Source organism: Schistocerca gregaria, chromosome 4, assembly GCF_023897955.1.
Source record: "Schistocerca gregaria isolate iqSchGreg1 chromosome 4, iqSchGreg1.2, whole genome shotgun sequence".
In the NCBI taxonomy this organism is placed as follows: domain Eukaryota; kingdom Metazoa; phylum Arthropoda; class Insecta; order Orthoptera; family Acrididae; genus Schistocerca; species Schistocerca gregaria.
Window position 1 is genome coordinate 687372390 of NC_064923.1, and position 16501 is coordinate 687388890.

At 42.0% G+C, this 16501-nt stretch overlaps 1 protein-coding gene across 1 annotated transcript in view; it reads left to right on the forward strand.

The window, feature by feature from the left end:
• Positions 1-16501, forward strand: part of LOC126267514 (hemicentin-2-like) — a 794065-nt gene that overhangs the window by 304468 nt on the left and 473096 nt on the right. Inside the window, exon 3 of the mRNA XM_049972813.1 lies at positions 822-1030. Within this exon, the coding sequence (XP_049828770.1) occupies positions 822-1030 (209 nt within the window). The remainder of the gene's footprint in view (positions 1-821; positions 1031-16501) is intronic.

Genomic DNA, 16501 nt, shown 5'->3' on the forward strand with positions numbered 1-16501 from the left:
GATGCTGAGGGAATTAGATTAGGAAATGAGACACTTAAAGTAGTAAAGGAGTTTTTCTGTATGGGGAGCAAAATAACTGATGATGGTCGAAGTAGAGAGGATATAAAATGTAGACAGGCAATGGCAAGGAAAGCGTTTCTAAAGAAGAAAAATTTGTTAACATGTAGTATAGCTTTAACTGTCAAGAAGTCGTTTTTGAAAGTATTTGTGTGGAGTGTAGCTATGTATGGACGTGACGATAAGCACAGCTTAGACAAGAAGAGAATAGAAGCTTTCGAAATGTGGTGCTACAGAAGAATGCTGAAGATTAGATGGGTAGATCACATAACTAATGAGGAGGTATTGAATAGAATTGAGGAGAAGAGAAGTTTGTGGCACAACTTGACAAGAAGAAGGGATCGGTTGGTGGGACGTGTTCTGAGGCATCAAGGGATCACCAATTTAGCATTGGAGGGCAGCGTGGAGGGTAAAAATCGTAGAGGGAGACCAAGAGATGAATACGCCAAGCAGATTCAGAAGGATGTAGGTTGCAGTAGGTACTGGGAGATGAAGAAGCTTGCACAGGATAGAGTAGCATGGAGAGCTGCATCAAACCAGTCTCAGAACTGAGGACCACAATAACTACAACTGTTTGTTACTAAGCTGTAAGTTAAATCTTGGAAAACCCTCGACGAAGTGTCTGTTGATAAGGTTGTTTTTGTGCAAAGCTGAAGCATGCGTTAGTTACTAAGTTATTTATTGGAAGACATAGCTGATTGGCCTCTGCTCCGGCCAGACAGCACACAGTGTACTGATACCGGCACGCTCCCGTCTGCCCGCAGCGTGGACGCCCGTGAGCGCGACTTCTCGCAGGCGGAGCGCTGGTCCAACGAGACGGTGTTCGGCAGCCGCGCCTACTTCGTCACCGATCGGCCACCCGCAGCACTCGCCGTGGAGAGCGTGCGGCCGCGAGACCAGGCCACCTACCGCTGCCGCGTCGACTTCCGCTACGCGCAGACGCGCAACTCCAAGGTCAACTTCACGGTCATAGGTGAGTGCCACCAAGTCCGCGATCGCAGCTTCTGAGTCCAGCGCGCCGGCTAGAGCAGTGGAGTCGAATAAACACTGAACAAATTTGCAGGTTTTAATCACCCTGAAGATAAAATTCTTTTGTTACGTGAGGTAACGAGTTTTAACTTTGGTAAAAATGACTAAAATGTTGGTTGCTGAAAATATCTCGTAGCTATTTTTGGAAAAATTTTCCCACATTCACAATATGTTTCGGTCCCAGACCTCGACTGGTCACTTGTCAGTTATTAAAATTTGTGATTACAATATTTTCCCGTAATACAAAAGCAAATATACAGGGTGTTACAAAAAGGTACGGCCAAACTTTCAGGAAACATTCCTCACACAGAAATAAAGAAAAATGCTCCGTGGACATGTGTCCGGAAACGCTTAATTTCCATGTTAGAGCTCATTTTAGTTTCGTCAGTATGTGCTGTACTTCCTCGATTTACCGCCAGTTGGCCTAATTGAAGGTGGTAATGATGACTTTGGTGCTTGTGTTGACATGCGACTCATTGCTCTACAGTACTAGCATCAAGCACATCAGTACGTAGCCGCCACAGGTCAGTGTTCATCACGAATGTGGTTTTGCAGTCAGTGCAATGTTTACAAATGCGGAGTTGGCAGATGCCCATTTGATGCATGGATTAGCACGGGGTAATAGCCGTGGCGCGGTACGTTTGTATCGAGACAGATTTCCAGAACGAAAGTGTCCCGACAGGAAGACGTTCGAAGCAATTGATCGGCGTCTTAGGGAGCACGGAACATTCCAGCCTATGACTCGCGACTGGGGAAGACCTAGAACGAAGAGAACACCTGCATGGGACAGTTCTTCGTGCAGTTGACGATAATCCTAATGTCAGCGTCAGACAAGTTGCTGCTGTACAAGGTAACATTGACCACGTCACTGTATGGATAGTGCTACGGGAGAACCAGTTGTTTCCGTACCATGTACAGCGTTTGCAGGCACTATCAGCAGCTGATTGGCCTCCACAGGTACACTTCTGCGAATAATTTATCCAACAATGTGTCAATCCTCATTTCAGTGCAAATGTTCTCTTTACGCATGAGGCTTTATTCCAACGTGATCAAATTGTAAATTTTCACAGTCAACATGTGTGGGCTGACGAGAATCCGCATGCAGTTGTGCAATCACGTCATCAACATAGATTTTCTGTGAACGTTTGGGCAGGCATTTTTGGTGATGTCTTGATAGGGCCCCATTTTCTTCCACCTACACTCAATGAAGCACGTTATCATGATTTCATACGGGATACTCTACCTCTGCTGCTAGAACATCTGCCTTTACAAGTACGACACAACATGTTCATGCACGATGGAGCTCCTGCACATTTCAGTCGAAGTGTTCGTACGCTTCTGAACAACAGATTGGGTGACAGATGGATTGGTAGAGGCGGACCAATTCCATGGCCTTCACGCTCTCCTGACCTCAACCCTCTTGACTTTCATTTATGGGGGCATTTGAAAGCTCTTGTCTACGCAACCCCGGTACCAAATATAGAGACTCTTCGTGCTCGTATTGTGGGCGGCTGTAATACAATACGCCATTTTCCAGGGCTGCATCGGCGCATCAGGGATTACATGCGAGGGTGGATGCATGTATCCTCGCTAACGGAGGACATTTTGAACATTTCCTGTAACAAAGTGTTTGAAGTCACGCTAGTACGTTCTGTTGCTGTGTGTTTCCATTCCATGATTAATGTGATTTGAAGAGAAGTAATAAAATGAGCTCTAACATGGAAAGTAAGCGTTCCCGAACACATGTCCACATAACATATTTTCTTTCTTTGTGTTTGAGGAATGTTTCCTAAAAGTTTGGCCGTACCTTTTTGTAACACCCTGTATACAGCGTGCCCGAAAAGTCTTTCCCTGATTACATAAATAGATAGCACCGGCTAGAAGTAAGATGCAAATATGATACTGGTGTGTAGTTGTTTACAAACTCTCAAAGTTTTTTCACACATCAGTAGAATTCCACATGAGCACCCTTGGCAGCATGTAGCACATCTAGGCGATATTCAATTTCCGTCCAGTCATTAGATAACGTCACTGGAGGGATCGATTCAACGACTTTGGTTATCCGTTGCCGCAGGGTTTCAAGGTCTGGTGCACGTGTTCGGTAGACCTCGTCCTTGACTTAATTTCTTTTTGTAAATCGTCAAAATACATCATTATAATGCGTAGCTAATTATTAAACATTGGCAAACAAATGGCTCTTCGCCTGTTTCACTACTCAAAATAGTGTTTTATGAGACGAGATGTGGAGGTGTGAAAATACAACATCTCCTATTACATAAGCTCAAAAGGCAGCTGTAAATGCCGTACATCAAGAAACACATGTGGTATATCAGGTGCAATAACCTTTCATTCGCACAGACAGATACCAAATGTACCATCGCGAGAGCGTCAGGTAAGACGCAAAGTGGCGTGTTACGTCGTGTGGCAGAATCGTCAGTATCATAAGGAAATTTAATAAAAGTCGTATATCAAGATTACTAACAATGACAGGAGTGAAGCTCACAGACATAAAATCGTGTAAGATACCACAGTAACTACAGTATTACTCATGTGGAAATGACAGCATATTAAAAGATAATCTCAGAAATGCTGCAAACGTCAACGAACATTTGGTGTTATAAACAGCGGCCGCAAAGAGCACACAATTTTTATTTCAAATGGCAGTTGAAGAAATTATCAAAAATATTAAAAAAAGAAAACAAATCCTAGTTTCACTGTTTTGCTCATTAACTAGTCGGTCATGGAAGCATCGTCTAAGTACGAAAATTTCTAGATCTTCTAAAATATCCTAATAAACCCCTTTTTCTCATGGTGAAGAATCTGTAGATTGTTTTCGATGTCACGAAATTGATAGTTACACTGGCGTAAATGAGGACCTAGTACACTGTCACAACTGGGGTAGCCGTGGTCCCTATGTCGTGTTGACTCCCAGTGCGTCAGATATAAACTTTGTCACAGGCACTACACCTAATCTTAAAGACCTCCCCACTGCAAAACTTGTTAACAAACTGCTCTATAGTATGGCACAGGAGCTTCCCCAATTTGTTAATAGCGTTAAAACCTACCTCCATGTTACTCATTACTAATCTTCAGAGAAGGTGGGTCACCATATGTCACAGCAGCATATCCAACTACTTCTTCTTTACTCCGGTCTTTCGTGCGTGTGTGTAAATTTTTTTCACCCATTTTCCTAATATCATTTTTCTCTAAATACATTTGCGTCTCCTAACGGTGGTCTGTTGGTCAAGTATAAATTGTATTGGTTAAAAACAGTCTTGGTAGCAATTTTAGTTTTTTATTTTTCAACGACGCGTTTCGCCTTATTTAGGCATCTTCAGGTTATCTTTTCAGGTGGACGTGAGTGACACCAAGATCTGCATAACGCGTTCCCGTTTAGAAGCATAATATGTACCACCTTACTACCTGAGCCCCGATTTTATTCTGTTACTCGCTCCTGTGAACGGAAACGCATTATCCAGATCTTGGTGTCACTCGCGTCCACCTGAAAAGATCACCTGAAGATGCCTAAAAAGTCCAAACGCGTCGTTGAAAAACAAACTGTAATTGCAACCAAGACTGTTTTTAACCAAAACTGTTAAGCACTGGTTTGCTGTATGCGACATATGGATTGGAAGAATTTCTAAAGTACAAATTGTTTTAACCTGTGGAGCACTGAACGAAAAAATGCTTTCTTCTGTGATGATTGGAATGTTATATGTTGCTGTCGGCATACGGCCATTCCAACTTATACGTAAATCCAGAAAGTTAAGAGCAATCTCAGCTTCAAACATAATAGCGAAATTTAATTAACTGTGTAAAACCTTAAAAGTTATTGTAGCCTGAGTGCCTTGTCCTTCCTTCCCGTAAAACGACAACTGTATTAACGCAACGTTTGTAGAGCACAATTTCATTAACTAGCTCATTCTGCTTCACGAAGAGTTCACGTTCAAGACTATTTACAAAAATATCAGATAGAATCCCTAAGAGGGTTGAGCCCATTGCGAAGCCTTCATTTTCACGAGAAATACGCCCACTACAGGAAAAATAATCAAACCAAAGGACTTGGGCTACTAGGCCAGTCAGTTGATTTACAATTGATAAACGTACTTTGTTATGGAAAATAAGATAATTCCTAACCAACTCTAAAGTTTCTGTAATAGGAACATCGGAAAAATAAATTTCACGTAACAGTGCCTTTGTTTTCTTGTTAGTTTGCGCTTGCAGTCACGTTAAACTTTAGTACTGTGTGTCACAGTACCGCAACACTCGGCTAGGGGATTGAAACAAAAATGCACAGCCCACCAACAGGCTGGATTATGGTAAGATATTTCGTTCTCGGCAACACCAATAACCGCCATTTTGCTCTGGGTCTTCTGGAGACGCGCTGCTATACTGTGGCATAGGAATTTCAGTGTCTAACACGACTGCCGACAAACAAAATTTTAAGTTTCGAAGTGATTATTAAATTCACACTATTATCGCGACCGTGAACGCTTGAAGATATCTGAAGACAATTTGTGCCACAAATTCCTCTCTCCCCAATTCTATTTGTTACCTCCTAATCTTCATCATTCTTCTATAGCACCACATTTCGAAAGCTTCTATTCAATTCTTCTCTAAACTAATTATCGTCCATGTTTCACTTTCACACAAATCTTTTCTGAAAAGACTTCCTGACACTTAAATCTATACCCGATGTTAACAAATTTCCCTTCTTCTGAAATACTTTCCTTGACATTGCCAGTCTACATTTTATATCCTGTCTACTTCGACCATCATCAGTTATTTTGTTAACCTAATATCAAAACTCATGTACCACTTCAACGTCTCATTTCCTACTCTAATTCCCTCAGCATCACCTGATTCAATTCGACTACATTCCATTATTCTCGTTTTGCTTTTGTTGATGTTCATCTGATATCCTCCTTTCAAGACACTGTCCATTCCATTCAACTGTTCTTCCAGGTCCTTTGCTGTCTCTGACAATATTACAATGTCCTCGACAAACCTCAGAGTTTTTATTTCTTCACCAATGGATTTTAATTCCTACTTCAAATTTTTCTTTGTTTCCTTTAGTGCATGCTCGGCATACAAATTGAATAACAGCAGATATAGGCTACAACCCTATCTCACCCCCACCTGAACAACTGCTTCCCTTTCACGTTCCTCAACTCTTGTAACTGCCATCTGGTTTCTGTATGGATTGGATATAGCCTTTCACTCCCTGTATTTTACGCCTGCCACCTTCAGAGAGTATTCCAGTTGACATTGTCAGAAGGTATATCTAAGTCTAGAAATGCTAAAAATGTTGGTTTGCCTTTCCTTAATCTATGTTCTAAGATACACTATGTGCTCAAAAGTATCCGTACACCCCCAAAAACATAGATATTTCATATTACGTGCACTGTGCTACCATCTACTACCATGTACTCCATATCAGCGACCTCAGTAGTCATTAGATATCGGGAGAGAGCAGATTGGGGCGCTCCGCGGAACTCACGGACTTGATAGTGGGATGACGTTTCGAACTGGAGCGTGCTGGAAAATAACGCCTCCTAATTTTTATGTGAAAATTCTTTAATCTTTTCAAAGTTTATTAAAATATTTTTATTGAGGGTCTACGTCTTCACTTTTCATGTCTACATATTTGCTGCCCTCTGCTACTAGAGGACTCCAGATTGTAGCCTGTAAAATGGCGGTGCGTAATGTAACTTTGTCTGTGTCTGAGGAAAACATCAACCGAGTTTCGAACACGAAGAGTTCGTCCGCTTACTGTCGACACTCTCCTTGAGATGACAATGCCGGAGCACACACGGGCTATGAGACATCAGCAGACGTCTGCAGCAATCCGTCGCCTTGGATTCACTATCACTGATCATCCTCCATACAGTTTTGACTTCGCCCCATCCCCTTCTCGTGTTTCCAGAACTTAAAGAATCCCTTCGAGGACCTCACCTTAATAGTGGTGAAGCATTGCAACCAGTGGTGAGTCTGTACTCCGTCAACTAAACAAAACAGTCTACAGAGGCGGTATCAAATGGTCTCTTGTTGTGAGAAATGTGTTCGTCGCCAGGGTGACTATGTTGAGAAATAAATACGTAGTCACGAAGAGTAAAGTAGAATCCTAATAAAGTTGGCTTCTATAAAAGAAGCCTTAAGAATCTTCACATTAAATACTCCTTGGCGTTACTTTTCAACACTTCTTCGTAGTCTAAAGAAGAACATAGCACGCTGTAGTAATACAACAGTATTTAGCTTCAAACGCTGATTGACTCAGTCACAAGTCCGCGTACACGTAAATATAATGTGCACTTATGTGGCTGCGACTCGAATGTAAACAATTTACCTACTGTACTAAATTTGCACTAGGTGGTCTGAAGCCACGGGGAGGCGATGAATGTTATTTAAATAATGTGTCGATCCCCATGAGCCACCAAATTATTAACAACGCAGAGGCATGCACATCACGAGGTGTTGAAATGGTACAGGAGAGAGAGTCCCCACCTATCTTGCAACAACACACGCAATTTTTCTTGTGCAGTTGGTACTCGGTGCCTACAAAACTCTATAAAAACTCGATTTGATTAAGATCAGGAAAAATGAAGGTGGGTGGGTCGCCATAGTCGTGAATTAGCTGAACTATTCATAAAGAGAACTGTTTGTAACCAAAAAGTGGTGCCATTCCCACAGGATACTCTATTAGCAGAATGGGTTACTGATGGACTGTCCATATAACGTACCACTGTCAGTGATCTTTGCATTCGGACAATTGTACCTCAATGCGACAGTGTGGGCTTGGAGCGTACCATAACTGTGCCCCATCCTACAGGGACGCAGCCTTTTTGACAGGCAGAAATAGCTTCATAGAGCTTACACCTCTCTCTCACCTGCCCCTCCCCGCAGTGTTAAGTGAAATCGGCATTTACGCGACCACGCAACACGCCACCTCCGTATACTGATCCATTGACGAAGGACGAGCAGGAGATTAGCGTTTAACGTCACGTCAAAAACGAGTTGATTGGAAACGGAGCCCAGGCTCGGATTAGGGATGGATGGAGAAGGAAAGCGACTGTTCCCTTTGTAAGGAACCGTCCTGGAATTTTCCTTACGCGATCAGGGTGGCTCGAAGCGAGTTTGAAGTATCGTCCTCCCGAATGCGACGCCAGCGTGCGGATCACTGCGCTATCCCCATTGTCAGCGAGCGATCTTCGCTAGCCCATATAAACGATGAGCTCGGTGTCAGGAAAGGAACACGTTCAATCTTCACCTGCTGAACACTAGGCAGTGCATTTATCTCCATGCAGCTGTGCCCGAAGTGGGTTTCAAATGACCAGTAATTAAACTATCGGCGATTTAAATCACAGTATACTGGCCATCGCCCTTTATGCTTGGGGCAGCGACCGTCCATTGTGATAACCTTCTGGTAGTCTTCTTCGGCGGTTTGCGCGTGTGAAAACGTTGTCTCTGTGATATTTAAGATTCACTGTAGAAACCTTTGGCTTTAGAAAGATAAATTCTTGTGTCATGTCTGACAGGCTATTACACATACATCTTGCACCGATTATCGTCATCCTACGTGACTCGTCAGTTAACTTGTGACTTGACACTATCTTCACTATACACCAGTCTCTAATACGAGGTGCGACAATATCGTAATGAGACTGATTTTCTTTGCGAGATGTGGCAACCCTGCAGGCTTGCGTAGGCACAATATCTTTGACATTGGTCTATAAGTTACTTCTAGTTCAAGCGACACATACATGCAACTGCTCAGTCGTGAATTATGCTGTAATAAGTTAACATGTGTTTGTGTCTCTCGTCACGGAAATGAACCGCATAATGTTACTCAACGGTATGCCATTTCTTTTTGCTTTAAAGTGGGTGAAAACTTACAGTAAGCTTCAGGAGGCTTTTGGAGAGGAGGTATGTCAAGAACTCAAGTTTTTCGTTGGCATAAAAACTTTAGTGAAGGCAGAACGAATGTTGAAGTTGAAGACCGCAGTGGACGACCATCAACCTCACGGGCGGATGTCAACTTGGGCAGGGTGATTGAGCTCGTACGATCTGATCGAAGATTATCCATGAGAATAATTGCAGAAGAATTGAACATCAATCGAGAAACGGTTCAAATGGTTCAAATGGCTCTGAGCACTATGGGACTTAACATCTGTGGTCACCAGTCCCCTAGAACTTAGAACTACTTAAACCTAACTAACCAAAGGACATCACACACATCCATGCCCGAAGCAGGATTCGAACCTGCGACCGTAGCAGTCGCGCGATTCCGGACTGAGCGCCTGAACCGCTAGACCACCGAAGCCGGCGAGAAACGGTTCGTCTAATTATAACTGAAGATCTTGTTATCAGAAAGATTTGTGCAAAACTGGCTCGTAATATGCCATCCCAATCTGCTTTGTCAGTACAGCAAATTTAACCTCAAAATAAATTTCACTACTACCACGGCCACCTTATTCATCAGGTATCGCTCCGTGCGACTTTTTTCTATTTCCAAGAGTCAAAACGGCGGCCAAAGGGCACCATTTTCAAACTACATAAGATGTTCAAAAAGCTGTGTCCAGGGTCTTGGAGGATATTACAGAAGATGAGTTCCAGAAATGTTATCATTAATGGCAGAAGAGCTGGAAAAAGTGTGTGCAATCAGAAGGGAACTACTTTGAAGGAGACAACACAAAACTTGACTAAAACGGTAAGCAAAATTTTTTTCACATTAATCGCACCTCGTATCTTGTCAGCACTCGCATCATATAGAGAAGCTGGTTACATCTCGATGTCATTCACGACAAATCTTCAGATGCGACAACCCTTTCCCTTACTGTTGGCGTTTCGGTTCTCTTTCCATAGTCAGGGGTATCTTTGTAATTCTGGAAAACGAATCAAATGCGAATGGAACGACACACTGAAGCTATTCACCCTATCTTTTGTTTAATTTCCGCATGTGATGAAACTGTTTCTCCATTCATTGCGTATTGTAGCATGACACCTACTACATGCACACATATTGCGGTTAAAATGTATTAAATATTGTATTACTTTAGATACATCCGAGCCCACTGGGGTGAGCACATCGCCATTTTGCATTACTGCGAAACGTAATATTCGTGAGAACAAAGTCAAACGGAGTGCCAAATATTTCTCCCTTTCAGCTTGTAACAGAAAACCCGAACTATGGTGCACAACAGCGACAGTATAGTGCCATTCAGTACCTTCCCTTCGTATAAATGCGTAGGATACACGTCTCAGATCACACAGTTTGTCGCCAGACCACAGTATGGTTTCAGGAATGGAGCACCACTTGATAATTTAAATTATTGTTTTCCTATTCCTTTTTAGGGCTAAATGTACATTTGAAATTTTTTTTTACATCGATCAAAAGTATTTTATGCGAACCATGTTAGTCTCTTACATGTATCGGGGAATTATGTAAGGAAGAAAACAGATGGAGAGCATAGACCTCTGTTGTTAACAAAAAGAGGTAAATTGTTAATCTCAATCTTTGCAGTAAAGTAAGGGATGACACTGTGTTCTCCTCCTAAACTTGTGTTTATGTACATAAGTTAGCTATACTGTGCAGTCAAATGGCGAAAGGTCCTTCTCCATAAGGCATTATTAAGTGGAAATATTCAGAATACGTCAAGTGGTCGATTCGATTGTATCCAAGGCGGGCAATTACACGCAGAGCAAAACTACCTGAAATTAATTGTTTCAGCATCTCAGTAATATGCTTCTTCAGTGATTCAAATGGCTCTGAGCACTATGGGACTTAACATCTATGGTCATCAGTCCCCTTGAACTTAGAACTACTTAAACCTAACTAACCTAAGGACATCACACAACGCCCAGTCATCTATGCTTCTTCCAGTTCAAGTTTCTGTCAATACTTTTACCTGACCATTTGCGGCATTCCATACCGTTACTGACTTATATCCAGGTGCTACAAAAACTGTTCTTATCGCTCTACTTTTAGTACAAAATTCAATACAGTGTGTTTTCTCTAAATTTAAGGAGAAACTGTTCTCCGAAAACGATCTGTTGCATCATCTTTGATGGAACGTTTTATAACACTAGTATCGTTTGCAAAAAGTAACATTTCTGCTTGATGAATGTTACACATGTAGAAGGAATAGCAGTGGACGCAAAATGGAACCTTGTTGGACTACCTTTGTGATCCCAGCCCAATCACTAGAATTTTCTCTCCTACAAACAGTGTTTGAATTATTTAGTATAAAAAATTTCGATCTGTTTTTACGTATGATTCAACGCATTTGTATGTACGACCATCAATTCTATAATAAACCTTCTAACCGTGTGTACAGATCACAAAAAATTTCCATCTGGCTGTATTTTGTTAATTCTGGATTGTGATATTTAGTGTCTTGCTTTCGATAAAGTGTAGTTAGTACTGGTTAAGCAAGCCTGCCAGTGCAGCACTTACAACTTAACTGGTTCCTTTGTGGCTAGTGTTGCGATTCCTGAAAAATCGAGAACCGTGACTATGGACATTCATTCAGGTATGTTGGTTAACGATTTCCAGTTTAGTTACTATGTCAACAGGAAAAACCTGTAGCTTATTACTAGTACGAAGACTACCTTTATACGTATTATTCTTTGCATATAGATATAAACCATTTTGACACCCATAATGCAATGTACATATATCTGCCATTTCAGCCTTCTCTGGTTTTATCATTATCGGTTGCTTTGAGACGCACCGAATGTCCACGTTCTCGATCTGGAATGATTAATTTGAACAAAACTTGTAGTAGTATCCTAATATGAATAGCTGGACCCACATCAATTACTTCACGGAATTCCAAGTAATATAAGCACCGATTCATTCAAATGAGTCATAAATATCTGATTAATAATCCCCAACCATCAAGTCCTTATGCTGTCTTCATCAACGAATCTACGATGACCAGGATGTAAAAGACACGCGTCAACATGTAAAATTATAAACGAATTAGTGAATGGGTTTACGTGATCTGCAACAAGTCTCACAAGAAACCAATGTTATTGTTCGCTGTGACTATCGTAGGTGACTAGCTGTTTTCCACATTCACCTTAGAGAAAATCGACCTTTTTGGTCAAACACTTCGCTTAAAATTATTTTTATTTTATGTTTTTTTTTTTTGGGGGGGGGGGGGGCGAATCTCTGGCTTCGTTTCCAATTGAGCACACTAGTGATACATGTGACTTGACAGAAAGTTGGTAGCACTCTCAGTTGAGCACACTAGTGATACATGTGACTTGACAGAAAGTTGGTAGCACTCTCAGTTGAGCACACTAGTGATACATGTGACTTGACAGAAAGTTGGTAGAACTCTCAGTTGAGCACACTAGTGATACATGTGACTTGACAGATAGTTGGTAGCACTCTCAGTTGAGCACACTAGTGATACATGTGACTTGACAGAAAGTTGGTAGCACTCTCAGTTGAGCACACTAGTGATACATGTGACTTGACAGAAAGTTGGTAGCACTCTCAGTTGAGCACACTAGTGAAACATGTGACTTGACAGAAAGTTGGTAGCACTCTTTCTCAATGTTTGTTATGCTTCGCAACAGACAGTGAAACGTTGCAGTACAATATAAAGATGGTACGTTCTCAGAAATTTCATATTTCATTTAAGGAAGATGTTTGAAAAGAAAAACACTCCGTCTATAGGCCAGAAGTGGCGCATCGGGGCCATCCGACCGCCGTGTCATCCGCAGTGGAGGACGCGGATAGGAGGGGCGTGGGGTCAGCACACCGCACTCCCCACCATTATGATGGTATTCGTGACCGAAGCCGCTACTATTCGGTCGAGTAGGTCCTCAATTGGCATCACGAGGCTGAGTGCACCCCGAAAAATGGCAACAGCACATGGCAGCCTGGATGGTGACCCACCCAAATGCCGGCCACGTCCGACAGCGCTTAACTTCGGTGATCTCACGGGAACCGGTGGATCCACTGCGGCAAGGCCGTTGCCGAAGATGTTTCATAGAATTTAATTTCTCTTTGTTGTGCTAGTCCGTTTTTCTATGAACAGCTTATTCCTTCCTTAGTGTGCATTTTGCTTCTTAGCTATCAGAATTGCTCCATTTCGCCTATTTTAAGTCTCTACTTTTGATAACTTTATCGCTTACTACTATTCTTCATTTCTTCTCGCTTCAGTTTACTCTTTTAGTCCATAGTGTGTACTCATTAGACATTCAACAGGTGCTGTGAGTCTTCTTCACTTTTAATAAGGATAACAACATTTGTGGACAAGAAGAGAATAGAGGCTTTCGAAATGTGGTGCCACAGAAGAATGCTGAAGATTAGATGTGTAGATCATATAACTAATGAGGAGGTATTGAATAGGATTGGGGAGAGGTTTGTGGCACAACTTAACTAGAAGAAGGGATTGGTTGGTAGGACTTGTTCTGAGGCATCGAGGGATCACCAATTTAGTATTGTAGGGCAGCGTCGAAGGTAAAAATCGTAGAGGGAGACTAAGAGATGAATACACTAAACAGGTTCAGAAGGATGTAGGTTGCAGTAGGTACTGGGAGATGAAGAAGCTTGCACAGGATAGAGTAGCATGGAGAGCTGCATCAAACCAGTCTCAGGACTGAAGACCACAACTACAACTACATCAGTGGCGAATCTTACCATTGATATCCTTTCATCCCAAATTTTGATCTCACTCCTCAATATATGGTAACACAATAAATAGTACAGAAAAGAAAAATACATTACATTACTTTAATATCTTGTGTACTGAAATAAGTATCTTGAGCTGAAAGTAACGCACTTAACATCTTTATAAAATAAGTTGTGTTAATCTATACTAAATCCACCAAATTACTTGCCAAACTGACAAAGTATATTTAATATTGTGTTAATAACTTTTTTAAATGAAATAATTTAGTTTTTAGTTTGTATAGCAAATTTTCAAATCACGTTATAGTTCGGAGGGTTCCAAACAGGTAGTGAACTCTGCCAAGAGCCCCGCTTCTCCTAGAAACCTCGCGCTGCGAGCGGGGACACAAGAGAAGTAATCAACATTTCCGCATTTTGTTTCAGCGTGCTTTTGGTAGCGCTAAGTTGCGTCTGTGGCCCAGGAAGTTAGCTAATGAGGGCGATGTCGCTGTGATTGCCGGTGAGAGTTTCCGTGCAGCCAATTACGACAAAGTTAGCCCTGGTCTCGTGTGGCGGCACGGCCAGAGATAAACTGCGACTGTGTCCGTTCACCCCTTTCGTGAATTCTGCCGCAGAGGCCGTGAATTCGAAGCATGAGGGGAGTAACCCATCTCAGTGTAGCACAAAAGTACTCTTTGCACAGCGATATTAAAAAAAAAATTTCTTCCCTGCTGCATCAGACATTCGCGGTAGTTAATATAGCCATATCCAGTCATACATTTGTGTAACAACGTGAAACACCCCCGTTTAAATTCCTTTCTTGGGTTTGTGTGATTACCGAAGCCGCCAAACAGTTAATTATTATGATTACATGACCGTGCGCTAATGAATGAAATGCTATCGGTTTTTCTGCTGTGGTTTCGGGGGTATTTCAACCGAGTGCGGCTGTTCTGAGACGGAATAGTTGACGATTGAAAGTTTGTCTATTATCAAAGGCTATAAAGGTTGCGATGTACAAACTGACATGTATTTTCTACCGACACACAAATTCTGAGGCAGCTGCTACCTTCGCCTTACACATCTAATCAAAGTTATATCTTTTATTGGTTGCTGATTTTAGGTACTTCGTCACACGCAATGATAATGGTTAACATTCACAACAATCCTCACTGCCATCCATGGTTGTTGCTGGCCGACGCGGTTGACGCGGAACACGTAATTCTGCACTTGTCACTTTTGGTTTCATATCTCTCGCGAATCGGTATCGATGAGGGTCCACCCCACGACGATCAGGGGGACGCGCTCATTTGTACTATTCGGTGACTTTTACCGTTTACGACTCACTCGACCACCATTCAAGCCCGTCTCTCCAGTACCACCTCTCGCTCAACACTCTCAAGTACTAATTCTCACCCGACACTCGGTTCACTGCCTCCTGCAGCGCTCGACAATCGACTCCCATGCACTATCGATTTGGGTTTCGGATACTAGCATCTATGTTCTTGGGATCACGGATCGCTTACAACCAACACATAGCAACGAAAAGGTAGTGGACCGCTCATTTTGACTTTGTTCCTGTGTGTCAAGATGGAGAAGGTATAGCATGAAGTCGGTGACTATTTTAAACTTTCATTGGATCTGCCGAATATATCAGGATTTAAGTTGGAAAACTGTAGACAGCATAAATAGGACATACCAATACGTGTCCCACTCCGTTCTGCTCCACCCGCCGAATTCTGAACCAAACACAGTACCACCACATTTTATTCAAGCAATATATTTCACTCTAAAAAGAGGAATCACATACGCTGGAAAGAAACACATGGGTATAAAAAAGGTAACTGCGAAGAACCATGGCTAACACAGTGAAATTCAGGAATACAGAAATTCAAGTGCTTTAGGAATGAAATAAATAGGGACTTCAGTGGAGCTAAGGCGAAATGGCTCCATGGAAAATGTGAAGAAGTCTAAAGGAAATAATTGTCGGAAGGACCAACTCAGCCTATAGAAAACTAGAAACAACGCCCGGTGAAATTAAATCTAGGTTGGTAACGTTAACAGTGCAACGGGAATTCCGCTGTTGAATGCAGAAAAGAGAGCAGATAGGTAGGTGGAAAGAATACATTGAAGGGAAAAACTTGTCTCATGAGGTGACAGAACAGGAAACACACATCAACATAGAAGAGATATGGGAGCCGGTACTTGAAGCAGAACTCAAAAGAGATCAAATAAGGCGAAGGAAATAGATAGCATTCCATCAGAATTTGTAAAATCATTGGGGAAACCGCCAACAAAACAACTACTCCCGCTCATGTGTAGAATTTATGAGTCTGGCGATATACTATCTGACTTTCGGAAGAACATCAGCCACACAATTCCGAGAATGCAAGAGCTGAAAATTGGCAGAATATCGCACAATCAGCTTAACAGCCCGTTGATTATGGTTGCTGAAAAAATTAAAACGCGGATGAATGGGAATGAAAATTTAGGCAGGGGTGGATGACGATCAGTTTGGCTTTAGGAACGGCAAAGGCACGAGAGAGGCAGTTCTAAAGTTGCGGTTCGTCGTGTAAGCAAGACTAATGAAAAATCAAGACACGTTCATAGGACTTCCCGATCTGGAAAAAAGCGTTCGTCAATGTAAAATCGTGCAAGATCAAAGAAAAATAGGGTGAGCTGCAGGGAAAGACAGGTAATATACAATACGTGCAATAGCAAAGAGAGAACAACAAGAGCGCAAGATTGAGAAAGAAGTGCTAAGTTTATATGTCGTGTAGGAAAGGATGAAGT